The sequence below is a fragment of the Herpailurus yagouaroundi genome, unplaced genomic scaffold (assembly GCF_014898765.1).
Source record: "Herpailurus yagouaroundi ecotype Mexico unplaced genomic scaffold, PumYag 166, whole genome shotgun sequence".
NCBI classification, from domain to species: Eukaryota; Metazoa; Chordata; class Mammalia; order Carnivora; family Felidae; genus Herpailurus; species Herpailurus yagouaroundi.
This window is the reverse complement of record NW_024412407.1, coordinates 6,772,513-6,799,190: the sequence shown is the minus strand read 5'-3', so window position 1 is coordinate 6,799,190 and position 26,678 is coordinate 6,772,513. Positions and strand designations below refer to the sequence as shown.

Sequence of the window (26,678 nt, the reverse complement as noted above, 5' to 3'; positions counted from 1 at the left end):
ATGCGTGATATTGCAATCAGACTAAGTAAGAATTATATTTGAATCTTCTGACTTGTGGCTTACAGGCTGGGGTAAGAAAAGTTTCTTGAAATTTCACCTAGGACTAGAATAATTTCTAAACCTACCTCTCCCTATCAGCAGGATCAGACAACTTAAAACAGCACCTTCAAAATAACTTCAGATATTAGGTTATGGAACTCTGAGGAACACCAGTGGAAAATTGAGAATGATAATTGTCTACTTCTTGAATTTTTGCCTAATGTGGACAGCATTTTGAAGACCTTTCAAAGCGAATTACCACAGAATTCTGCACAATATTATGTTATTTCAAATATTTAATGTAGCTCTTGATACTGTATCCAAAAAATAGACCAGGTGACAAAAATAAGTTTGTATTGCAGGTTTGTTTTTGTTTTGTTTTGTTTTGTTTTGTTTTGTTTTGTTAGGATCAGGAATATCGGCATTTAGGATGAATAAGACAGGAAAAACAGCAGTGGTCAAGGGTGGTGTTAGTACCAGTTGATCCACCAGTGGATGAACCTAATCTAAAATTATATTTACTTTCAAAATGAATTATAACCTTTTACCTTTGTAATCAGTATCTATGCATAACATCTATCACTGTTACTTTAAGGAGAGAAACATAAGACTAATAAAAATGAGTATTATTAAAGGCCAGAACATTTTTATCTTTAAATGCAAAGTAGTAACAGTAGAAATCTGCCTCTCACACGTTTTGCTACAATATGATTAGGGAATGATTTGCCTAGAGATGTCTACTTAAGGAATAAGTCTACCAAAAAATGCAAAATTACCCTGACAAGTGTGAAATTTGAGACCAAGGAGAAGCCAGAGTAGCCTCCTCAATGGCATCTGACAAAGGCTTCGGCTTTCAAATGCAAGGGGAAAGCACAGGATCAGGCAGTCTGTTTAACCAGAACAAGGTGGTTCTATCCCCACTCAATGAAAGCAATGAATAGTCCAGTATTGCTGATGTAATCAAGCAGCGATAGAGAGGGACCAACATAGGGCTGCAGACACTCTCTTTTTGGTGTTGGTTTAGCCTGGTATTCTGTCATCATTAAGAGATCAGATTGCAAATGCCACAATTAAGATTACTTATTATGTGCACATACACACACAAAACTATAAGGAAATACACCAAAAATTTAATTTTAGTTGTGTTCCAATAACAGAATGATAGGTATTTTTCTACTTTCTCTACAAATTTTCTACAAGGACAAGGCAATATTTTATGAACATAATGAAATAAACTCTTATATTTTAAAAAATGTAGATCAAGCAATCACTACTATGAAAGTAACCATCATCAGTTGCTCTTGTTAACTTTCAGGTTTATTTAGTTATAAATAGCAGGATGCTTTAAATTATCTACTAAATGCCAGTGTGGCAACCTAGTTTAACATATTTTCCAAAGATAAGACATTGATAATGACTCTAAGCTTGAGCAAAATCATTTCTTTTCATCTTTATCTACTTTTCTTTGTTTAGGGTTTAAAATGTTTTAATTTTCTTTTGTGTTCTTAATAATAAACACAATAAATTGTGTTCTTAATAAAATCAAGAGCTCTTGAAGTCTGAGCAACATTAAGTTATTAACGGAAAGATTTACATTTCCTCTGCTTTCTAAAAATGATTTTTTTTAATCAATGTTTTTAAATAGGTTAATCTTGAGTGGATTAAGAAGCAGATTTTTTAAAAGCTTGATATAGAGAGGCAGAGCCAGTAAAGCAGTAAATGGTAAGCTCCAGACCCTAGATTCTAAAGTTTTGGGGCTTTCCCATGTTCTTTTTCACCTTGATGGAAAAGAGAATAGAGTCAGAATGAAAGGCTGAGAGAGTCAGAATGAAAAGACTAAAGCAGTAAATGGGATACCCACATCTAGTCCAATCAAGCAGTGAAGCTCATGGTGACTGACCACAGAAATTAATGTGGGGATTATTGGAAAAGAATACAAAAGAGATACAAAAGAGATAGTAGAGACAAAATTCTGCAGGATTTAAAATCAATTGGAATGGGTGTGGCAGGAGAACGAAATTAGGAAAAGTACACAATAAAAAGTAGGTTTGATTTGAACGTTTTATTACAAGAAAAAAGTATATAACTCTTAGCCTTCACAGATTAAAAATTCTGATGGTCAGAGAGCAACCCTGGAGGTCTGTGACATGCCATACCTTTGCTTGGTCAGGGATTAGATGAAATTTGGTAGGCACAAATCTGAATCCTCTGCTTCCTGCTTTAATTTAGAGAATGAATCTAATAGTTCGGCATCCCCATTTCAACATGGCTGTTGTTATTTGTTATTCATCACATATACAGTAACTGTTATGAAGTTATTTTTTTGCTTTTCCTAAAAAAAATGGCCTTCAAGCGACAGAGAAAAACTTCAGTGTAAGATTTTGATACGAGGATCAATTTATGGTATGAGGACAAACAGGAAAAATCTAACTCTCAAGAATCATGTCACTGAGTACAAAGCTAAGAATCTGGCCAAATATCACCACAGTCAAGAACATGAGGATTTGAGATAATCTCAGATATATCCTTTGTGAATATTAAGGGTCTAATGAAATTTAGAAGAAAAAAGGCTATATACAGGGGTGCCTGGGTGGCTCAGTCGGTTAAGCTTCCAACTTTGGCTCAGGTTATGATCTCATGGTTCACGGGTTTGAGCCCCACATTGGGCCCTGCACTGACAGCTCTGAGCCTGGAGCCTGTTTCAGATTCTGTCTCTCTCTCTCTGCCCCTCCCCTGCTCATGCTCTGTCTCTCAAAAATAAATTAATATTAAAAAAATTTTTTAAAAAAGAAAAAAAGCTATACATACAGATGTTTTTAAGTCATATTATTTACAATAGCTAAAAACAGTAAGTGTGAAGGGGACCTAAACTATAGGGAAAATAATGAAGCAAATGATTGCATGGGCCCATTATCCTAACTCATAGCCCCTCGGGTCCCACTGCATTTCTGAATTTAAAATTTTTGGAATTTTAGAGAGATATCCTGGTATATACTATGGTAGCACTTCAAGGTATAATCTGAAGCTGCACCCTATAATCAAACATATTGATGGATCTGCAGTGAAATGTGTGGTGATATATCTGCAGTGAAATAAATACTCATATTTATAGATAAATAAAAGACATAAACAGCTTCAGGTCAATTCATGTAGGTTTTGCCAAGGAATTAATTCAGGTCAAGTCACTTTTGATACCAAATGAATTAAGAAAATAATTTTTGGTTTTCAGAGGTTTTTGGATTTTAGAAATGTACATAAAGTATTGTGAATGTGCATATCAGTTCCATGGATTATTAGAAATGAGCATAAAAAGGTAGATACAAAGAATAACATGTAAACAGATGGAAAAGTAAAAATAAAAATATATGGGCTAAAAAAGATTACATGTATTGAATCATACGATGTATACCAAGCATGTACACAGATAAAAATTAGAAAAGGCCAGAGTTGAGTTGTTATGGTCAGCAGATTTTGAGTATAATTTCATGTAACTGTTTATTATTAAGCAATTATTTTAAACTACAAGCAAATATTCTACCCAATGTTAAATCAACATATGAAATTACAAGCAAACACAGCCTGAGTTCAAATTGAAATACTAATGATCTCATTTCATTAATGATCTCATTTCATTATCCACTCAACTGTCCTTCCCCTAGAATGAGCTGTCCAACCAGATTTCAGGCTCTCTGCTCATCAGAAAGGCCTTTCCAATAATAATGATGGCAGAGTTACTTTCTGAGCCAGTTAACTGATTTTTCCATACAAATTATGCACACCCTATGTGGAGACCATTTCCCATACCAGGAGAGGAAATCCAGAGCCCAGGGTAAAGTACCACCCACCTAAATGACATTTAAATATAATATAAATCTAAAAGATCATCATACTAACGTCTTTTTAGGGGAGGAGATCTCATCTTGCTGACAAAGAATCCTGAGGAAGCCAAATAACAATAATTATTATTTGCATTTCATATTTATAATCTCAATTTATCCTTATAAAAATCCCATTAGGGCAGGTTCAATGGTATTACTAGTATTCCCATATTTGCGGTAAGGTGAGGAGATTGAAGAATTAGTAGTGAAAAGACATGGGAAGACCACCATCATCTTCCTGGGTTGTAGTGCCAGGAAGCTAACCAACAAAAACCTCTTAGTTTCCCCAAGACAGAGCCAGAAGATAACTGTAAGTCCTAACCTTAGGAAGGGGGCAGATGGAAAGTCAGGCAGGCCAAGGACTAGGAATAGCCTAGAGAATGCGGACTTCTGTCATGGATCACAAGCTGAATAGGCAAGCCCTTGAATATGCAAGCATGGCTGTGGCAGGTGCTAGACAGAAACATATAGTTAACATTTCCTGCCCTGATGGAGGGACAAGCTTGTGTAGAAATAATTTTTTAGGATTCATGATTTCAAGCAAAATAAATAGGCTAGCTCTGTGCTTTAAATCCATCCAAAACAAATATCCTTTACATCATATATGCATATTTAAAAAAAAAAAAAAGCCAAAACCAAAGCTGTACTGCTTTTCACAATGACATAATGAACAAGTAAGGAAATGGATTAAAAAAAAAAACTTTTCCATTAAAAATATGTGGTTTGAGACTAGGTCAGTAAAGTATTATAGCAATGCTCCTTCCCCATTCACACACACAGTGATGTTTTATGGGAGAAAATACAATTTTGCTCTTGACAATGTTTTCACTTTGAGATAGTAAACACAAACAATTTGCTAGGAAGAAATCTGAATGGTATAAATGCCTTGACTCCAAGCAATGCGTCATACCTGAATAATAATTTGGATTATAAGCTGCACTTCTTGTAGAACATGTATGAGATCGGTCCAAATTTCCTTCCCTGGAAGGTAATATCTAAACAAAGCAAAAGATTTTTCGTAAATCATATTTTTACAATAAAATGGGATAAAAATTTATACTAGGAAAAATGTACCATTAAACAAGATTATGACATATTTCAAAATTCAATATAATTGTATTTTTATATACTATAAATAAACTACGTACTAATAAGAAAGAAAAATACATAAACAGTTTGATGGAACTACTGAGGCTTCAAGGGGAAAAATGGGCAAAGTATCTGTTACACAACTTAATGCAAAGGATGTTCACTAGAAGGTAAACGTGCATGTGGTATATCCTGTTCTGCAAGCCAGCTGTATCATTTATCAAAGGGGGTGACAAAATGTACCTGTTTGGAATCTTTTAATAACTTCATACAGAAGTTCTTAATCGGGGGTGGGTACTGCACCCCAGTACCAATCTGGAAATGTGTGGATATATATTCAGTTAAATTATTAAAAATGATTATTGGGGGCAGATACTACAGGTATTTAGTACCCAAGTGTCAAGAATGCTAAACATTCTGCTATGCTTGGAAGAGATTCACACAGCAAAGAATTGTCTCATCCATATTAGTAATGGCTTTCCTACTGAGAAAAACTGCTTTATTACTCAAACCTTAATGTGCAAATAAACCAGCTGAAGATTTTTTTCCTTTTTAAAAAAAAGTATTCATTTTAGTTCCAGGTATACACAATTATCCAACTTTTCTATGTGTTATCCTATACTCACCACAAATCTAGCTACCATCTGTCACGCTATATTCCCTATGCTGTGCCTTTTATTTCTGTGACTTATTCATTCCATAACTGGAAGCCTCTATCTCCCACTCACCGTCACCCATTTTGCTCCACTCCCCTCTCTACAACCATCAGTTTGTTCTCTGTATTTATAGATCTTATTCTGTTATTTGTTTATTCATTTATTTGTTTTGTTTTTTAGATTCCGCACGTGAGCTAAATCATATTTGTCTTTCTCAGTCTTATTTCACTTAGCATAATATTCTCTAGGTCTATCCATGCTATTACAAATGGCAAGATCTCATCCTTTTTAAATGCTATATAATATTCCATTTGTATATGTATACCATTCATCTATCAATGGACATTTAGGTTGCTTCCATATTTTGGCTATTGTAAATAACGCTGCAATAAACACAGGGGTGCATACAACTTTTTAATTTAGTGTTTTCATTTTCTTTGGGTAAATACCCAGTAGAGGAATTCCTGGATCACATGGTATTTCTCTTTATCAGATAAAAAGTTTTAAAACTGTAGATTCTGACTGAGGAGGTCTGGGGTGAAGCCTGAGATTCCGTATTTCTAACAAGCTCCCAAGGGATGCTGTTGTTGCTGGTCCTTTGAGAAACTACACTTTTTATAGCACTGGGAAATCTCAGAGCCTCTGAATATTTACAAATTACCCATTTAATCCCAACAATTTTAAGACACTAGTTTAAAAGAACATTGACCTGTGTTTTCGTGATTATAATATGCATAGGAATAAAATGTTTTCTAAAATAAACAGTTCTCAAAGAACTCATACATAGCCTGGTTCTTGTTTTAACTTTAATATATCAAACAAAATTCAGAACACCAGAAATACCAATTCTAAGAAGTTTATATATACATTCGTCCTTTTGAATATGGCATTTAAATTACATTAGATGAAAACTGAAACCAAAATAATTCATTAAATAAGGGAAGAAAATTATTCCTAACCTGATGGTCAGAAAGTGAAAGCTGGTCCTCTGGAAAACCTGTTTGTCCCAGGAGATGGGTTTTGAATATGGAGTTGTGGTTCACTAACGTTACTTCTCCAGCATCCATCCTCATCCTATCAGCAATATCATCTGCGAAAAGAATCCAAAATTAGTTCAAGTCATATAATTCTTCAATAACTACTTTCCTATGAACAAATCTTTTCACCTAATAAAAATGATTCCCAAAGAACAGCTCTATAGTCAAATAAAACCTCTTTCATAACTAACCATTGGCCAGCAATCTCAAAATGTCATTGTCAAAAAGAGGCCCATGTGCAGAAATTGGCTCATTTGGAATTGACTGAGATCATCTGCCAAACAGTTCAAAACCTGTACAAGTATTTAAAAAAAAAAAACAAAACCACATTTAATTCAAAGTTTCTTTAAAAAATTAAATTTTCCCCAAAGAAACGTTGAATGTTTTAACTAGAAAAGAACTACTTAAAACACACACACACAGGGAAAAAAACTCATCATTCAAAAACAAACATTCAAAAACAGTTCATAACTGTTTATTTCCTTTGTCTAACTCAAAAAGTGCTTAAAAATGAATCCACCTGAACTGTCTTTTCTGCAAAAAGTATAATGTATACATATGGCTCTTGACAGATACCAGCTCAATTACTATAATACTGTGGCAGAACCTTATTTATAACCATCTTTGAGACCTTTGTTAATGTAAGAGAATAGAAGCAAATGAGAGTGACAGAATTCAGTGACTTATACTGACATCAGCAATTAGAGAAAAAGGAAACAAATGACCAGGTAAGAGAGACGGTAGACTAAGCAAAAGGAAAAAACAGAAACAAGAGAGAAGACTAATGTGAATCTAAAAGGAGCACATGAGATGTTATAAGATGTGTAAGATCTAACTGTATAGACTGTTCAACCTATTCCTAATTGGCTACTAGTCCTGACCTTGTATCGATCCCCTTTCTAGACATGAAGAACTATGAGTAATGCAAAATGTTGCATTCATAGTGAATTCTCAATGTTACCAGCTAAGTGAAATTTTAAAATTTACCCTAATCAAATTATTTATCACATAGATGGTGGTATAACATAGTACAAAAGAACCGGGACTCTGAAACCAGGCTGCCTGAGTTTATATTCTGGCTCTGCCAGTTATAGTTGTTTCTTAACTTCTGTGTCTCACTTTCCTTGTTGATATTAAACACCTTGTAAGACAGTTGTAAAAAATTAAATGAATTAATATATTTTAAGTACTCAGAATAGGGCCTGGCACATGGTAAATGTTTGCTAGTGTGTATTTGGCTTTTTCAATACAATGAATGAGAAAATGGTTCCAAATGATGCTATAAACAATGTCTCAACCAAGAGTATTGTCTAGTATTACAGTATTACATAATTAAGTTGAGATCTCTCTTAAGATTATTATTAAGCACAAAGATGCAAATACTGAAAATGTTAAAAACAAAACAAAACAACAACATTTTTTCATTCCAACCTAACTAATCAGAGTAACTAAAAGACTCAATTACTACTTCAGAGTTAGACTTACCCATGTCAGGTCTTTTCACATCACTGACTTTAGCAAAGATACAAAGTTCTATAAAAGAAGACAGAAAACGGAAATGTGACATACTGGAACACCTCTTTCATACAATTACAGAATAGGAAGCCATTCAAAGGGACATTTGTGTTCTTAGGAAAGGAAAATATAAAATGGTAAGAAGAGATGACTTGAAAGAGAAAACAGACACTAAAACTAACCGGAGGCAATTTGAAACATTTCCAGAACCTGAGCTGTATTAGACAGCAATTACAGACTACCCACAGAATGACAGAACATTACAGCAAGAAGCAAGTTGGGAGTGCCAAACCTTAAAGATTGATTTGTATATATATGGTCATAAAGTTAGTGACTGAACTGAAATTACAACCTGGAAATTCTTCACAAACTGTTCCTTTATTACCTCATGCTAAACCATTTAATTAAAAAGTGATAGATCTTGTGGTGGTCCTATTAGACTTCTTTTCTAGAAGTTTTACTCAGTGGCCAAACATAAAGCTACTGACACTCTAAGAACAATCAAGGAATATTTCCCAATTGTACTAAAGTACTTTCTCTGCCATCATTAATTAAACTGCTACAAACCAAAGCCCCTTTACCTACATGAAATTTTCTCCTCTGATGTATCCAATTTTCCCAGAAAAAGGAAGTTAGAAGCCTAACTGCGTGGAACTAGGTTAATAAACATGTCCTTGGCACCCAAGCTTCTTGGCAGATTGAAGAGACTAGGGATGGTAGCAGTCACACTTATTACCGTCATAATCTCATTACCAAATTTTTAAAGTTTATTTATTTTTTTGAGAAAGAGTCCACATGCATGCATGCAAAAGCAGGAGAGGGGCAGGGAGACAGAAAGAATCCAGAGCAGCCTCCATGCCCAGCACAGAGCCCAAGGCAGGGCTCGATCTCAGGACTCTGAGATGACCTGAGCTGAAATCAAGAGTCAGTCGCTTAACCAACTGAGCCACCCAGACGCCCCACCATATTTTAAAAAGATTGAGCATATCACCAACTTTAGTTTGTCATCAACCTTATCAATCAACTTCATCAACTTTAGCAATATCAGGGCTTCAATCTACTAAGGGCTAGATGATGATAACAGGTATTCCTTATGGTCACAATAATGAAATGCAGGCACAAAGGAAGCCTGCTTGAGCTTTTCTTGGCATAGCTACAGACTAAGCAGAGCAATCATCTGATTACCAGTCTTGCTGGGGAGGGTTCCCAAAGAATTTAAGCCTTATATTCAGGCTTCAAATATATTTCCAAATGCTCAACGTAACAAAAGGCTTCTATCTGGAAATTTTCCAGGTATTCTTTCCTCTTCTTCCTTTTTAAATAAAGCAGAATCCCCTGGGTTCCACATTAATAATTAAAGCCCCACATTTACATTGTAACACAAATGCATCCAGCTTCTTCAGTGTGCTTATGTTACTTTCTCTTTGGCATTTGCCTTTATGTTAGAAGTAGGGATATCTTACTCCAAGATTCTGGAAACGTTAATGCCACCAAACTCTTGTAACCCTAAGATTTTTTTGCCTTTTAAGAAAAGTCTTCCGGGGTGCCTGGATGGCTCAGTCGGTTAAGTGTCAGACTCCTGATCTCGGCTCAGGTCATGGTCTCACGGTTTGTGAGGCTCTATGCTGAAAGTGCAAAGCCTGCTCGAGATTCTCTCTCTCCCTCTCTCTCTCTGCCCCTTTCCAGCTCATGTGCTCTCTCTCTCTCTCTCAAAAATAAACTTTTTAAAAAAGTATTCAAACAATATTTCCTAGTTCACACATTGTTCATTTAATTTACTAAAAGAATATAAGCTATTACAGCTACTCAGGTGAAGTCAATAGCTGAACACAAAACAATAGGAAATTTGAAAGAAAAAAAAAGATGGCGAAGTCCTGACAGTAACAAAATGTAACAAGTATGGCAAAACATGTATAAGCTTACATGCAAACAGGTGACTGTAAAAGAGAATGTCTAAAGCCACAATGAAGTTACTAGAAAGTATTTACTTGAGGAGAGGCGATTAGCTTTATCCAGGACCAAATGCGGTTAGAATAATTTATGATATGAGAAGGGAATGGAAATATGGAAATGACCAAGTGAATCATTCTAGTCTGAACTCTGGATATGTATATGGTACAGTTCGTAGTATACACCATGTATTTGCTTGTGTTTCTCGTATTTTCACATGCCATCTCTCCCAGTTAGACTCTAACACCTCAACACTGTAACGCCTTAAAACACTGAGTATTCAATTCCTTTCATACACAAACATTTACTCTGCACCAATTACATACAAGGTATTAGGAATACAAGGATGAGTAAGACATGGTCCCTGCTGCTGAAACACTGTCAACGGGGGGGGGGGGGGGGGAACAGATCCATAAAAAGATCCTCATAGCAAGAAAATAAAGCCAGTGCAATTGGTAGGAGGCGTGGGAGTCAGGTAAAGAAAAGACTTTCAAAGCAGTAGTCGAGTTACATCACCTTGGCCTGAAGTGGCAGAACCTGTTTTTTAATCCATTTGCTCCCTCTAGACTTAACTCATCAGATGGGTGACATGAAGACCATGTCTGCAGTCGGGATGAATTGGAATGGGGGGGAAGGGGGGGAATGAAAGAGACTTCTCAAGAGAAAAATGAAATGAGGCTTCCAGACTGGGACTAAAGGGGAAAAAGGGATCTCTAAATTGGAAGAAGATTCAGGGATCATGCTTAAGAGAGAGATGCATAAGGTTTCACTGTAACTGTAATTCCAAATTCTGTGTAATCTACCTTTCAACAGGAGCCCGTGACACCAACTAGCTCCACAAAGACTGAGGAGATGGTGTGATCTACTCCATTCAGAATATCCAATTAGAACAAAGACGCGAAGGAAAGTAAGTGGTAGCCTCTATAAGGCTTTATATAAATTTTATAAGCACCCCCCCCCCAAATAAGTGTACCAAACGTGAAGTGAAATGACCTCAACAAGGCTGACTTGAAAGTGATAAAGGAGTAAGTTATTGCCAAAGAGATAAGTGAAAACACTGCAAAGGCACCGATAAACAGAAATCACCAAACTGAAGAGAAGCCGGGCATATACCCAGAGAGACCACGTTAGGGCACACCAAGAAAGAGACGGTTCAAGGGAATTACCAGGAGGCGATGAGCCAGGTAAGCAAACCGTGGCAGTTAAGGGGGTTTTCATAACCTGGGCAGGAGGGTCCAGACGTTTCTTTCTGGTGGTGGCACACTAGCGATAGCACGTCTCAGGGAGATACCACAGAGTAAAAGAGTTGGAGAAATGTTTACGTGAGACGCAGAAGTAGTCGAGAAATATCACTCAGGTCTCAAGGAAGGCGGGAGGTGAAGCAGGTGTAACAGAAAGCTGAGCTTCCCGGTGAAAACAGCTTTCCCGTGAGAGAAGACCCTGCTCGGGCGGGAAAGCCCCGAAATCCCAACCGGCCTTTTTGCCCCCAGGAGGGCTGGGCGCCGAGATGGGGCCTGTGGTAACGACAAGGGAGACGGCCTCTCGCCGGCCCGGGAGAAAGAGGCCTGAAGGAACGGCCTCGGGAAGCCTAACTAACGGCCGCCGGCCACATCCCGGCCGGTGGATAGCCGGGGGGAGGGGAGGTGGTCCCAGGGGGCGGGGCAGAGGAAAAAGCGCCGTCCCCACAGCCCTCCCAGCTTCCGCCCAGCCCAACCCAGGCCGCTGGGCCCGGACCGGCACTGCCTCCCGGCCCAGGCTCCCTCCATCCTCACCCCTCCCCCAGCTTCCCGCCGCCACTCACCGAACCGGAACCGGCTGCTATGCGAAGGGGTTTCCGGCCGGGCGCGGAACGCAAAACCCGGGAACCGCCGCGAACCGGAACAGCCTCCACAACACCGGAAGAGCCGTCCGGTGGCTGTGGAGGGGCGGGGGTGGGGCGGGAGGTCAAAGAGCAGAGTTGAGGACTCGGGGGACGCCTGCGCAGTGTGGCCAGGCCTGAGAAGCCCGGGGACCATCTAAGGCTGAAGTCATAATTTCCCTGTTCCCCTTTCAGTTTGGGATTTTTTTCTCGTTCCCGTTCTAGTTCTCGGATTACTATTAGTGTGCCCGTCGTCCTTCGCTTTTTCCTGTTCCCTCGATCCCCTTGCACGCCGTCTTCTGGTTCCGCTTGGCGATTTTTGCTCTCGCTCAGGTTTCCATGGCAGCTTTTTGCTGTGGCCGTCAATCGGAGGAAACTTGTGGCCACTTTGACGGATGTGGACCTGAGAGCTAACTCGAGCTCTATACCGTGTTTCATTGAGAATCACGGAACGTTAGTGCTTGTAGGAAATATTTTAATCTAACGGTTTCAGGGAAGTGAAGTCATTTCCCAAAGTTATAAAGTGCATGGGAGATCTGGGACTAGGAAACACGTTTCTTAATTTGCAGGCCTGTAGTCTTTGCACTACATCATGCTTGATTGGCCATTCGGGAGAAGAAAAAAAAAAAAGCAGTTTGGGATTAGTTTAAGTTAGATTCTGGAAACTTGTGGCACTTTACAGACCTCTGGAAGAGTTTGAAACATAGGGAGAGGTGTGAGGAAAGCTATTGGCGGTCCACCAAAGACCTACTTTTACGAGTAAAAATAGAAAAGGATCCAGGAGTCTGCCCTCTGAAGAACTAAATGGCCCTGGTGTTGCTCCTGTGACTGAATGGATTAACATACAATCTGTGCTCTACTTAAAAAAAAAAAAAAAAAAAAAAAAAATTGGAAGAAATATGTTTATTCATTCAGACTTTTTACAAAGTCCTTCAACTTGGCCTCTGGACTCAGGCCCTGTCTAGAAGTCTTGGAGAAATGCTTCCGACCCTCTAGACCTCAGAAGTCTGAGCTCAGACTTTATTAAAAGAACGGGAGTCTCTGTAGGCCCCAGCCTCTTACCTACTCTGGAAAAAAGGAGATGCTTGCTGAATTCAGGAGATCTTGCCTTGTCAAATACATAAAAGTAGATTATTTGCATCACGTCACATGCTGATACTACATATTGTCATGTAGTATTGGGCATACCTCATCCGTATCAGTTTTGTCCATCTTAAATCATTCCATAGATCTGTTCATATGGCTTAAACTCCGTCTCTATTTCTAGGAGACAGCGATGCATAAGGAGGAATTTCATCTGAAATTTTTCATGTGTGTGATTCAATCTCGCGGGTTAGTCAGGACTCCTCAGAGCACAGGTACCATTGTCTCCTGATTATACACCAGTGACAAATGGGTTCTCTTGCAGGAATTTTGATACAGGATGTAAAACTTACTAGTCTAAATGTAGGCTTTAGGGGTCAACTGACTTTATTCCATCCCCACTATCGTAAAATATTTGTCACTGAGTCATGTCTCTTCCTTGCACAAGTATCAGCTGAGATTTTGGTCTGATATGTGGAAATAGGCCCAGGCAGGTAAGGAGGACTTGGGAGTTAAGGAAGAACAAAATTTATAGCACATCACCTGGTAGTTGATTTCTCTGTCCTTTGTGAATTATTTTAACTTTTCTGGGCTCATCTGTGGGAGTCCTGGTTACAATTGTCATTGATACTCTAAAACCTATAAGATAGAGTCCCAAAGAAAAATGGCTTTCTATTACATCTCAGTCTCAAAGTATCTAGAGATATGTTCTGCTTTTCTCTCATTTATGTCAAAGGAGTAGAATCTTTTTAAGGTAAGATAATATTGAGAAAAGTCATCACTTCTCTAATTTTTCTCTGAATTATGGAAAAAAGGCCCTGGACAGCTGAGAGTTACAGAGAAAATGAAGGAGAATAAGTAGCACTTCCTTCCCTGAATCCCACCTTGAGGATAACCTCAAGTAACCTAGAGATACTGCTTTTCAGGGAGAGAAGCTTCAACTTCCAGCATGCTCATACAAAAGCCACCACCTGAGATAGACAACATGAAGTATCTACATGCTACGGATGGTCCAGACACTGTGGAAGGCATACCTATTTTGAAAATTGGTGAGGCATGTAGTTAAACAAGGGGGTGGGGAGAGGTGGAAAGGAGTGTTGGAAAATGAATTTTATGCATACATTATAAATTAGGATACAACTACCAAATTTGAAATATGAATTAAGACACAAGGGAGAAAGTGTGTGTGTGTGTGTGTGTGTGTGTGTGTGTGTGTGTGTGTGTGTGTGTGGAGGGGACATAGAGAAAGTAGGAGATCATCTGGGAAACTAGAAAGAGGGACAGTTCTCTCTATGAAGAACACCTTAATTTAGTCAATAGTAATTCAACTGGCTCATAACTGTAAGGCACTAATCTAGTTATACTATTATTAGCAACCTGGATATGTAAAAATGTGAAACTCAATGGATTATATAAAGGAGTTATTATATTGCAAAGTGATTCCAAATATTGTAAAAACTACTCACCTTAGGAATCCATTTAGTAACAAATTTCTGTTGTATATTTTAAATAGTGTTTAACTCACAATTTATATGAAACATTGGAAGCACATCCCTAGGCTTCCTCTCAAATGAAATACATCTATATTGGAGTCAGTTCACTGCAAACATTGCATTCCCACATGTGCCCCAAAATAGACTAGAAATGATAGAGACATTGTACAAATTATACATATAAGACATAACCTTGTCATTTTTCTAATAGTTTACAGTTTGACAGATTATTTAGTCCAGATTATTTAGTCCAACTCCTTATATTTCAGGGAGAAATTCAAGTCTAAAGTGATCTTCCTCAAGAACTTAAATTCATTGGAATAATCACTCTCAGTACCTGTGAAATATATTGCAGCATTTATCCAATAATCTTTTGAGCAGTTACTATTCAAAGTCATTATTCTAGGCTCAATAGCTGTGAACATAAACTAGCATTTTCCCTTTCCCCCAGGAGCCTCTGATCAAGAAGGGAGTTAAGTGAAGAGCTTGATAGTTTTGAGTAAGTGAGTAAGTGAAGTGCTTGATACCTTTGGTTTGAAATGAGCGAGTGAGTAAGTGAAGTAAGTAAGTGAAGGGCTGGATACCTTTGGTTCAAAATGTTGAATTTCAAAAGAGGATGCCACAGAGATGTAGGGAAGGGAGGGACCAACTGACTGCTTAGGCAGAGCTTCACTGAACTCTAGCAGGGCACCATGTAGGCAGGGCACTATGGTCCAAGAGCCAGTCCTAAGCTTTGAAATGCATAAACTATAGCTTAATTCAGTCTCATAAGTGAACCTAGAGTTAACCATACTCACAAGAAAATGGTTTATACACAAGAATATCAACTTATGATGACTTTGGAGTAATATGTATCTATATATGACAACGATGTGGGGTCTGTGTCCCTTTAATCAGACTTGCTTTGCCCATCCATAAACAGCTGTTAGGTATAAGAAATAAGCCCAGCTGGTGGCCTTGTCCTACAGTTCCTTGAATTTGTATAGATTATTTCTTATTCCTTTATCTTCCCTGCTTTTCTCATTCTCATTTTGCTCTATACCTAATACTCACTTCAGACCCTCTTAGCTCTGATGACTCATTTGGACCTGCTTCTGTGGTTTGAACTCAGCATTATCCCATGGAAAAAAATTCTGATGTTAACTTCTGTCTTTAAGCACTGAGACCCCAGGTAAGAGCTACAGTGAATCCTTCCAGCTTTCCCACTAGAGATGAAGAATCAATATTGGGACCTCTGTTCCTCCTTATCTGCCTCTCTCCCTGCCTGCTTCCCTTTGTTTCCTTCCTTCCTTCTTCCCTTCCTCCTTTTCTTCCTCCTTCTCTACTTCCCTCCTTTTTATTCCTTCCAAGAAAATAGGTCGAGCGCATACTATGTCCGGCACTATAGTTGGCACTGGGAATAAAGCAGCAAACAAAACAAGTACATTGCCTACTTGCATGAAGTTTTAGTCTTGTGGGAGTAAGAAGTAATCACATAATCACACACAGTGGGATTATTCGAATGGTCCTAGTACCATGGAAAACAATAATATCACATAATTAGAATGTAAAAACAGGGTACCTAACCTGGCCTGAGAGGTTGGAAACACCTTTTCTAAGGAAGTCCTGAAAGATGAGTGTGACTTAGCCAGGAAGAGGGGGTAGAAAAGCTTTTTGGGAAAGAGGACAGTAGAATCTGAGTTGAGAAGGAGTTTGGCTCATTAGAGGAATAGAGAAGACCAGTAGAACTTGGGTGAGGGAAGAGTAGCTGGAGAGTGAACTATAAGGATAGTATAAGAGCCAAATCATGCTATGCCTTCTAGGTCAAATCACTGAAGAGTGACAGGTCTGGCCCCTGGGTTGAAGAATGAATTGGAGGGGGCAAGAGTGGTCACCTGATCTGGTGGGATGGGAAATGTCACTGCCTTGCTCCATTCCTCACGTAGGGCATGAGTGAGGAAATCATGCCATCAAATAGCATGGTTGGCAGAGGTGAGCCCAGAGCTACTGATGCCAAAACACCCCCAAAACCTGGCCTGGCGTCCCTCAGCTGCTGCTGCTGCTGCCAGCCTGAAGAATGCATAGGGACTCCTTCTAGGATGGTCAGCTTCTTGCCCCAAGTGAAGCTATATGTGGACATGCTGAGCTCTAATCCTGAAGAAAAATGGAACACATTTTGTTTCTAATCTCACACTTGGCAGGGAAGCAGCTGCAGTTACTATTTTCTCCAAATCCCTGCACATTAGAATAGACAGCTCTGCCTGTATTATGATGAGGCAGGCTGTGTGTGTGTGTGTGTGTGTGTGTGTGTGTGTGTGTGTGTGTTTCTGGCCTTTAGAGGGTCAGTTCCTAACATAGGGAAGCCATTGGTTCCCACACTGGGGCACAGCAAAGGAGTGAGTCACCTAGGCCCTAACCTTTGCAAAGAATGGTGGTTAGAATTCCCGGGGAGCCGAGAGTGTAAGACCATCATCTCCAGCAGAATGGCTCACGGGCAGCAGGTAGCTTTGTGGGCCAGACTCTGGTCCAGCGGATCCAGCTGCCCACTAGACCTAGAGCCTCTCCTCTGCATATACCACTCCTGTTCACTGATGGACAGCCGGCCTTAATAACCTGTGACCCCTGAGATGACTACATATCGGGCTGCAAATGAGGGAGCATACCAGACACCCATCTGCCCCTGTGTTACCACTTCTCCTTGGAAGGGTAAGACCTTACTACCAGATTCCTCACTTCAGTTAGGCTATCTGTCACCAGCATTGCCGAAGTTCCCCCACCATTCTGTTCTTTTAACAGTGAGACCATCAAACCTGCTCACGCCCTGGTTTATGCAGACCAGGATGCAAAGTTTCTCCAACACTGTGAATGCAACTGATACGTAAAGATGTCACCATAGCCAAAGTTTCTTCCAAGCAGGCTATACTGTTTTCTGCATCAGACACAAGATTCTCCATATACAGATGCCATGTTATAAGTGATCCAAGAACCTGTACCCTTGTTGAAGGAAAATCAGTGGGGGTTCTGCCTCTATAAAGATCATCTTAGTCTCAACTAGTTGCCATTCAGCATTGATCTCCTGATCCCAACCTTCTAGGACTAGCTGCAGAGAACTTAAGTTTTCATGAAGCTGAAACTCTCAGGGCTCTTCAAATGTAAACTGAATTGGGAAGATCATTGAGTAAGAAAATAGCCTTACAAATTCTCTTCTTTCAGTCAAATATGCAAGGATACCATTAGACCTGTGGAACACTTTCCCCCCCCCATATTTTATTGATTAATAGAGAAAATCTCATGCATCCTCTTAGGCCACCCTGCTCTGGGTGGTCCCCTATCAAACTGCCTCTCAAGTCAACCCAGATAAATAGATTTAAGAACTAAATATATATTCCTTGGAATATAGTGCTTACTAAGACATCTAACCCTTTCACATGCTTGATGAGGTATTAGTAGATCTGAAGTGGAAGACTCCCAGGATTGTCTTATGTAATTATTATTTGTCTTCTCTGTTCTGATACCCCCCCCCCTCAAAGCTTACCTCTTTAAGGAAAGAAAAAGTTTATCTGGTCTAAGCTTGAGGCTACATATCTTAGCTGAAGAGTTTATTTTCCTCTGCCTTAATTAAGGCTTGAAGTTAGTGCCTTCAGCCTATAGTAGAGGTCATCTGGACATCTGTGACTTCTTTCCTGAGCTAGCTTTCCCAAGAATTTGATAGTAATTGGTGAAAATGACTTCATAGGACCTATTCAAGCCTTTTTGGCATGCAAGGTCATTTTTCAAGTGATGGTGTTCTCAGACCTCCACAACTTGGAACAATTGTTCTCAAACTTTATCGTGCATCAGAATACCTGGAGGGTTTGTTAAACTACATTGCTGAGACCCCACCCCTAGAGTTTTTGATTCAGTAGGTTCCAGGTCAGACCCAAGAATTTGCATTTCTGACAAATATCCAGATGATGCTGAATCTGCTAGACTGGCATTGTCTTAAAACCAGTGCCCTACATCAGAAACATTAGTATCAGTGGCTGGTGGCGGCTGCTCTGTCTCCAGGAGTCATCCTCTCCCAGCCAGAGCCAAAGATGACTCTCCAGTGCAGACAGTGGTTTACTGTCTATGCCCAGGGTCTCTCCTTAAGGAGTTTTCCATTCTGGTGGAAGGAAACAGATAATTACTAGATGAGATCTAGGAGTTTTGTAGGAGTGAGAGGACCAGATAGATGTTCCAACTCAGAGAGAGGCTCATACCCAATTGCTGCATGTATTTCACAACATCAACCCACCACATCATTGTAGCCCATTTCCAATTCTGAGTCAAGTCCAAAGGAAATCTTAGTGATCCTCTGGTATGACACTCCTACCTTATTCCTGCTTTAGAACCTTTGCATTTGCTATTCTCCCTATCTGAAAGCTGTTCCCTAAAGGTAGCATGGTTTTCTTTCTTGTATGTTCAAACCTCTTCCTAGAATGTCATCTCAGCAAGGTTTTTCCAGTCCACCCTATTTAAGATAGCACCTCTGTCACTCTGCTTTTTTTTTTTTTTTAAGTTTACTTATTTAAGAGGGAGCAGGTGTACAGCAGGGAATTGGCAGAGAGGGAGACAGAGAGAGAGAGAGAATCCCAAGCAGGCTCCACATTGCCAGCACAGAGCCCAACACAGGGCTTGAACTCACAAACCACAAGATCATGACCTGAGCCAAAACCAAGAGTCAGATGCTTAACTGACAGAGCCACCCAGGTGCCCCTGTCACTCTGCTTCTTTGCTCTGCTTTATTTTTCTTCAAAGCACTTATCACTACTTGATTAATTTGTTTATTATCTGTTTTCCTCACTAGAATGTAAGCTCCATGAGGACAGATCTTTTTTTTTTTTTTCTCCATCCTGGATCCCCTTGAGTCTAGAACAGTGCCTACCATGTAATAGGTGCTCAGTATTTGCTGACTGAATGTGTGAAACCTAGAGTAATGCTATTTCCTATTCTTCTGGGTTAGAGTCATACCTGGACAACTGCCATACCTACTTCTCTTTCCCAAATGTCCTGGTACACCATTACTAGCATCCTTAACATCATCTTCATCATCTCATCACAGTGGTCTAAATGTAGATCTGTACCCATTCCATAGTCATGACACCATCCTTGTGGTAATGAATGGGCTCATGAGTATGGCATACATCATCCTCTTTATTGCCCCCCCCCCAATCTGTGCCAGCGTTAGGTAATCATTGTCAAAGAGATGTTCTGTCTTCATGATCTACTCAACTTTCTGGTAATAATGTCTAGCTTTATACTGGTTTGGAGGGTACTGTCCAAAGCTTTCTATATCTTCATTTACCTACCCACTACTTAGCAGAGCTAATGGTCAGGGCATATGAACCACATACTTTAGAATACTTCAGCTGGTTTACTGAAGTGCCCTACTAGCTCAGGATGCTAGTAATGGTGTACCAGGACATTTGGGAATGAGAAGTAGGTATGGCAGTTGTCCAGATATGACTCTAACCCAGAAGAATAGGAAATAGCATTACTCTAGGTTTCACACATTCAGTCAGCAAATACTGAGCACCTATTACATGGTAGGCACTGTTCTAGACTCAAGGGGATCCAGGATGGAGAAAAAAAAAAAAAAGATCTGTCCTCATGGAGCTTACATTCTAGTGAGGAAAACAGATAATAAACAAATAAATCAAGTAGTGATAAGTGCTTTGAAGGAAAATAAAGCAGAGGAAAGCACCTATCTAGGTGTTGCAGAATTGTCTTTAAACATCTTTGGACCCTTCTCTCCTCCAGAATGCCTTCTTTTATAATAACTATAATTTTTGCACCTACTCTCTGCCTAGACTTCATGCCAACATCTCAGTAGCTCACTGGTATCTGGAGAGTTCTGTGAAGTCCAAGAGGACCTTCTAAATACCTTCCTGTTCTTCCTGTTTAATATAAAGAATATGCCTTTCATTGTTTGTTACCAAGGCATGACATATGAGGTGAGATATCATTTGGCATTTCTATGTGCATATTAGCTTTTCCTGACATGCTGAAAACAGGAAGACCACCACCAGATAGTACAAGAAAGAAGAAATAGTGGATTTTAACCACATGGGCTTCTCAGTCCAGCTGGCCTTCTTTTGGGTTCAGTCCTTTTTTTCTCCCATCATTGTCTGCCAAGTCCTCTAAATTCTGAATTTTAGCTACCAACCACAACAACTGAATAAAGCTGATTATAGTTGGACAAAGTTCTAGATTTCCACCAGCCCCCTAGTTACCTAAATCATTAGAACAGGCATAGGCCCCCTTGAGAAGCCTATCAGAGGGCCCCAGTGCAAACCGAGGACATTTCAGCTTTCTCCTTTAGAGGAAGTGTCCAGGGTATCCTTTTTCAGCCCCATTAAACCACACCAGCAATGAAAGTAATCTTGGAATGAGTTCAAATTCAGCTGCTGGCTTAGTTTGTTTGCCTGGAGAATTTTTTGGTCTCATCTCTTTTTTTGTCTATCTAACTTGCTGCTTTGCTCTTGTAATTCCTGGTCCTAAACTCTAATAAGCTGTGCAATTTACTCCTGACACTTTTCTTAGGCACCCTAGTTTGTATGGCAATGTTTAGACCTCTTCCTCAACCCCCTCTTCCTTAGCCACCATACTGTGTTTACCTGTAGGCTTCATGTACCTGTTCTGAGGGATGCTTCTCAGCCTCCCCCATTAGAGGGATGAGGGTTGGACATATGTCATATTTCCTACAACTGCCCAGATCTCAAAATTCTCTCCCATCATCAATCTACCATAAAATTATGCATCCAAATTTTGATATGTAAGATAAATCAACCATAGCCAGCTAAAATACCCTTTACAAGTTGTTCACATTCCTTAGAAACTATATTTGAAATTTAAAAGTTGGTTGATAAACAGAAAAGTAGGTAAAAGTGAAACATACGGTCTTGGAATTTAGGATTAAAATTAAATAAAATCTATTTTTATTTATTTATTTTTATTTTTATTTTTTCAATATATGAAATTTATTGTCCAATTGGTTTCCATGCAACACCCAGTGCTCATGCCAAAAGGTGCCCTCCTCAATACCCATCACCCACCCCCCCCCACACCCCCCATCAACCCTCAGTTTGTTCTCAGTTTTTAAGAGTCTCTTATGCTTTGGCTCTCTCCCACTCTAACCTCTTTTTTTTTTTTCCTTCCCCTCCCCCATGGGTTTCTGTTAAGTTTCTCAGGATCCACATAAGAGCGAAAACATATGGTATCTGTCTTTCTCTGTATGGCTTATTTCACTTAGCATCACACTCTCCAGTTCCATCCATGTTGCTACAAAGGGCCATATTTCATTCTTTCTCATTGCCATGTAGTACTCCATTGTGTATATAAACCACAATTTCTTTATCCATTCATCACTTGATGGACATTTAGGCTCTTTTCATAATTTGGCTATTGTTGAGAGTGCTGCTATAAACATTGGGGTACAAGTGCCCCTATGCATAAGTACTCCTGTATCCCTTGGGTAAATTCCTAGCAGTGCTATTGCTGGGTCATAGGGTAGGTCTATTTTTTTGAGGAACCTCCACACTGTTTTCCAGAGTGGCTGCACCAATTTGCATTCCCACCAACAGTGCAAGAGGGTTCCCATTTCTCCACATCCTCTCCAGCATCTATAGACTCCTGATAAGAAAATCTATTTTTAAAGAGCTAATCACCGTTTCATTATCTCATCCATCTCTCTAATGCTGGAATATTTGTATCCCTTAGTGTTTTACTCAGGAACAGTACAAATAAACAGTGCCAAATTCTTACTATCCAGGTTCTATTTTCTCTTAATTCATTTACCCTCAACTAATATATTCATGTCATAAGAATTTGATACATTATAATTATTAGTTGGGTTATTTATTTCTTTAATTGTATCCCAGGTCCAGTGAAATGTAAACTTCCTGTGAACCTTTGATAGTCCCTCCAGATTTAAACTTGTAAGAGTTTATTATAACTCATTACCTGGCACAGTGGCTAGCATATAATGAGTCCTCAATAAATGTTTGTTGAATGTATGAATTAATAATGAATAGGGATTTCTCAAGATTCTTATTAGGAAGACATTTATATAGGGGCACCTGGATGGCTCTTGATTCTAGCTCTGAGCTGACAGTGTGGAGCCTGCTTGGGATTCTCTCTTGCCCTCTCTCTATGCCCCTCCTCTGCTTGCACACACTCTTAATTAATTAATTAATTAATTAAAGTCATTTTAAAAAGTGGAAGACATTTATAGCTATTTCTCAATATGATGTATTTTTCCCATCAGCTGTCTCTATTTTGTGTTGGTTTTTACTAGCATAATTCTCAGAAAATAACATCTTCAAGTTTGGAGATTGCACTAAGATGACCATAAGCAAGGCCTAAGTACTTCTGAGAAAATGCTTCTGTTCTGGCACTCCCACCCCCAACTGACTTGAAAGTTCCCTACGTGCCTTTTGAGATAGTATTTCCTTGATTTGTGCTTACATAGTTTTCCAGAAACTCCTGGGCATGATTGATCCCTGGACAGAAAAAGGAGTCTAAAGGATCAAGTGTCTTGGGATAAGACTATAAGTAACAGTGACATTTCCTTGCTTTTACCTACTTAAAGTAGACTAATTAATACAGTAAGTCATTAACACTTTCAATGAAGACTTAAGAGTTGGTTTTGGGTAGGGGCACTTGGCTGGCTCAGTTGGTAGAGCATGTGACTCTTGATCTTGGAGTTGTAAGTTTGAGCCCCACATTGGATATAGAAATTACTTAAAAATAAAGTTTTATTATTATTTTTTTTAATTTTTTTTTCAACGTTTTTATTTATTTTTGGGACAGAGAGAGACAGAGCATGAACGGGGGAGGGGCAGAGAGAGAGGGAGACACAGAATCGGAAACAGGCTCCAGGCTCCGAGCCATCAGCCCAGAGCCTGACGCGGGGCTCGAACTCACGGACCGCGAGATCGTGACCTGGCTGAAGTCGGACGCTTAACCGACTGCGCCACCCAGGCGCCCCTATTATTATTTTTTTAATGTTTATTTTTGACAGAGAGAAAGACAGAGCATGAGAGGGGGAGGGGCACAGAGAGAGGGAGACACAGAATCTGAAGCAGGCTGCAGGCTCTGAGCTGTCAGCACAGAGCCCGAAGCGGGGCTCAAACTCACAGACCACGAGATCATGACCTGAGCCGACGTCAGACGCTGAACCGACTGAGCCACCCAGGCACCCCTAATAATAAAATATTTTTTTAAAAAAAGAGTTGAGAGGTGCCTAGGTGGCTCAGTCAGTTGAGCATCTGACTTTGGCTCAGGTCATCATCTCATGGTTCATGAGCTTGAGCCCTGCATTAGATTCTGTCCTGACAGCTCAGAGCCTGGAGCCTGCTTCGGATTATGTGTCTCCTTCTCTCTCTGCCTCTCTCCTGCTTATTCTCTGTCTCTCTGTCTCTCCCCCCAAAACAAATAAACAGTTAAAAAACAAGCAAACAAATAAATAAAGAGTTGGTATTTGGTAGAAGGAGGCAGGAATGGATTTCTTCTCAAATTTCAATCTTTATGTTAAAGTTAGAAACTCCAGAATGTAGGGGGAACTTTTCCAGCTTTTCCTTTCCCAAAACTTTGACATCTTTATTGAGATATAGTCCACATATCGTAAAATTCACCTACTTAAAGTATATAATTTGGGCTTTGGAATTCCAACTTCTCATTCCTCATGTAAGTAGCTTGGAAGTCATCACCACATCAATAAGTAATAAGTAAAAGTAAAAAGACTGAAATATTAACAGTTCTTCTTGGATTCATAAGAAACTGCTAGCCCCAAAGTTGGAGAGACAGATAGGCAAGTAGAGTTAATCACAGGTTCCTAGAGCAGAGACCCATGAGCGGATGTCTTCTCGGAACCAGTGATGAGGTAACAAGTTGTTGGAGGCTCAGTGTAGAATTCCGAGAGTTAAAAACTACAGGGGGACCGAGTCAAAGGGAGTCCCTATAATACTGTGAGATTTACTTTCAGGAGCTCAATTAGATTCTCACAGCAATATCAGAAAAATCCCCTGGAACTTCCAACAGGGTGAGGAGAAAAGGAAACATTTGAAATACATGAGAGCATTCTTTTCCTGTTAACAAGCCCCGCCTTCAGAGGAAACTAGTTAACCAGGGCCTAACTGACCTGAGGAGGAGAAATACCCAACTCTAGCCCATTCTAGCCATCCTGTCCCACCTAAAGGGAGAAAAACCTGAGAAATGCTTGTGAAGTTCACAGTCTAGAGGCATAAGCTGAAATGTAATCATAAGACTATAGAATGCTTCCTTTCCTCACTACATCTTACCACCACATGACTAAAGGCCTATTTACAGCACTTCTTTTTACCCATTACATCATGTCTGGCTATCAAGAAAAAATTACAGGCATATAAAAAGGCAAAAAACACAATTTGAAAAGACAGAGCAAACATCAAAACCAAACATGGCAGGGATGTTGGCATTAGCAGACTAGGAATTTTAAACACCTCTGACTAATGTACTAAGGACTGTAATGAATAAAATAGCATGCAAAACAGAGAAGCAATGTAAGCAGACAGATGGAAATCCTAAGAAAAAGCACCCCCTCCCAAATGCCAGAAAAAAAAAAAAAACACTATAACAGAAATGAAGAATGCCTTTTGTATTAGTAAACTAAACATGGCTGAGGAGAGTCTCTGAACTAGAGGATATATCAGTACAATTCTCAAAAACCAAAAAGAGAGAGGGAGAGAATGAAGACTGAAGAACATATAACAGAATACCCAATGACTGTGGTACAACTACAACAGATGTAACATACACATAATCAGAATACCAGAGGGAGAAAAGAAAGAGAGAAAGGAACAGAAGAAATATTTGAATCAACAATGATTGATAATTTCTCCAAATTAATATCAGACATCAAACCATAGATCCAGGAAGCTCAGTAATATGCTAAATAAATAAATAAATAAATAAATAAATAAATAAATAAAATCAAGCTCCTACACCTAGGTATGTTATTTTCAAATTACAGAAAATCAAAGATAAAGAAAAAGTACCAGAAGCCAAAGGAAAAAAACACCTTACCTATAGAAGAGCAAAGTAAGAATTACATCTGACCTCTTCTCAGAAACTATGCAACCAGGAAGAGAGTGAAGTGAAACATTTGAAATGTAGAGAGAATAAATCAGAACCAGAATTCTGTACCCTGCAAAACTATTGTTTAAAAGTGAAGAAATAGACTTTCTCAGACTAATTGAGGGAATTTGTTGCTAATTTGGGGGTTAAGGGCACAGTTGAAAATCTATGTATAACTTTTTATTGCCCCAAAACTTAACTACTAATAGCCTACTGTTGACTGGAAGTCTTACTAATAACATAAGTGGTCAATTAACATATTTTGTATGTTATATATATTATATTCTCACAATAAAGTGAGCTAGGGAAAAGATAGTGTTATTAAGAAAATCATAAGAAAAGGGGCGCCTGGGTGGCGCAGTCGGTTAAGCGTCCGACTTCAGCTCAGGTCACGATCTCACGGTCCGTGAGTTTGAGCCTGGCGTCGGGCTCTGGGCTGATGGCTCGGAGCCTGGAGCCTGTTTCCGATTCTGTGTCTCCCTCTCTCTCTGCCCCTCCCCCGTTCATGCTCTGTCTCTCTCTGTCCCAAAAATAAAAAAAATAAAAACATTGAAAAAAAATTAAAAAAAAGAAAATCATAAGAAAAAAAGCGAATCATAAGGAATAAAAAATCCATTTACGGTACTGTAAAAAATCTGCATATAAGTGGACCTGCACAACTTAAACCAGTGTTGCTCAAAGGTCAATTGTATATGCTTATGTATGTTTATATATAACTGAAATGAATGACAGCAATGGTACAAGGGATAGGAGAAAGGAATTAGGATTATTTTGTTATTTTAGGTATTCACATCACTCGTGAAGTGGTATAGTGCTATTTGAAAGTGGACTTAGATTAGTTGTACGTAAATATTGCAAACTCTAGGGCAGCCACTGAAAAAGTAAAAAAGCATTACTGATATGCTAAGAAAGGAGAATGGAATGATATAGACTGCTCAGTTAAAACCACAAAAGGCAGAAAAAGA

At 39.2% G+C, this 26,678-nt stretch overlaps 2 protein-coding genes across 11 annotated transcripts in view; one reads left to right on the top strand and one right to left on the bottom strand.

The window, feature by feature from the left end:
• The window catches only part of SENP1 (SUMO specific peptidase 1), a 53,731-nt gene extending 41,482 nt beyond the window's left edge, over positions 1-12,249 (bottom strand). For 2 of the 8 annotated variants that reach the window (XM_040488310.1, XM_040488307.1), the window contains exons 1-4: positions 11,966-12,249; positions 6,622-6,752; positions 4,828-4,912; positions 3,934-3,975 (exon numbers count right to left, since the gene is read on the bottom strand). In XM_040488310.1, the coding sequence (XP_040344244.1) occupies positions 3,934-3,975; positions 4,828-4,912; positions 6,622-6,752; positions 11,966-12,179 (472 nt within the window). In that variant the 5' untranslated portion in view covers positions 12,180-12,249. Of the gene's footprint in view, positions 1-3,933; positions 3,976-4,239; positions 4,371-4,827; positions 4,913-6,621; positions 6,753-6,890; positions 6,993-8,184; positions 8,233-11,330; positions 11,871-11,965 lie in introns of those variants that run through there. The other 6 variants (XM_040488306.1, XM_040488311.1, XM_040488312.1 and 3 more) reach the window with 6 other exon arrangements.
• A 1,040-nt stretch (positions 12,250-13,289) lies between these two features.
• Positions 13,290-26,678, top strand: part of PFKM (phosphofructokinase, muscle) — a 45,626-nt gene continuing 32,237 nt past the window's right edge. For all 3 annotated transcript variants that reach the window (XR_005794432.1, XM_040488304.1, XM_040488303.1), the window contains exons 1-2: positions 13,290-13,380; positions 14,032-14,154. Coding sequence is in view for 2 of the 3 variants with exons in the window: in XM_040488304.1 (XP_040344238.1) it covers positions 13,299-13,380; positions 14,032-14,154 (205 nt within the window). In the remaining variant the exon portion in view is untranslated. The remainder of the gene's footprint in view (positions 13,381-14,031; positions 14,155-26,678) is intronic.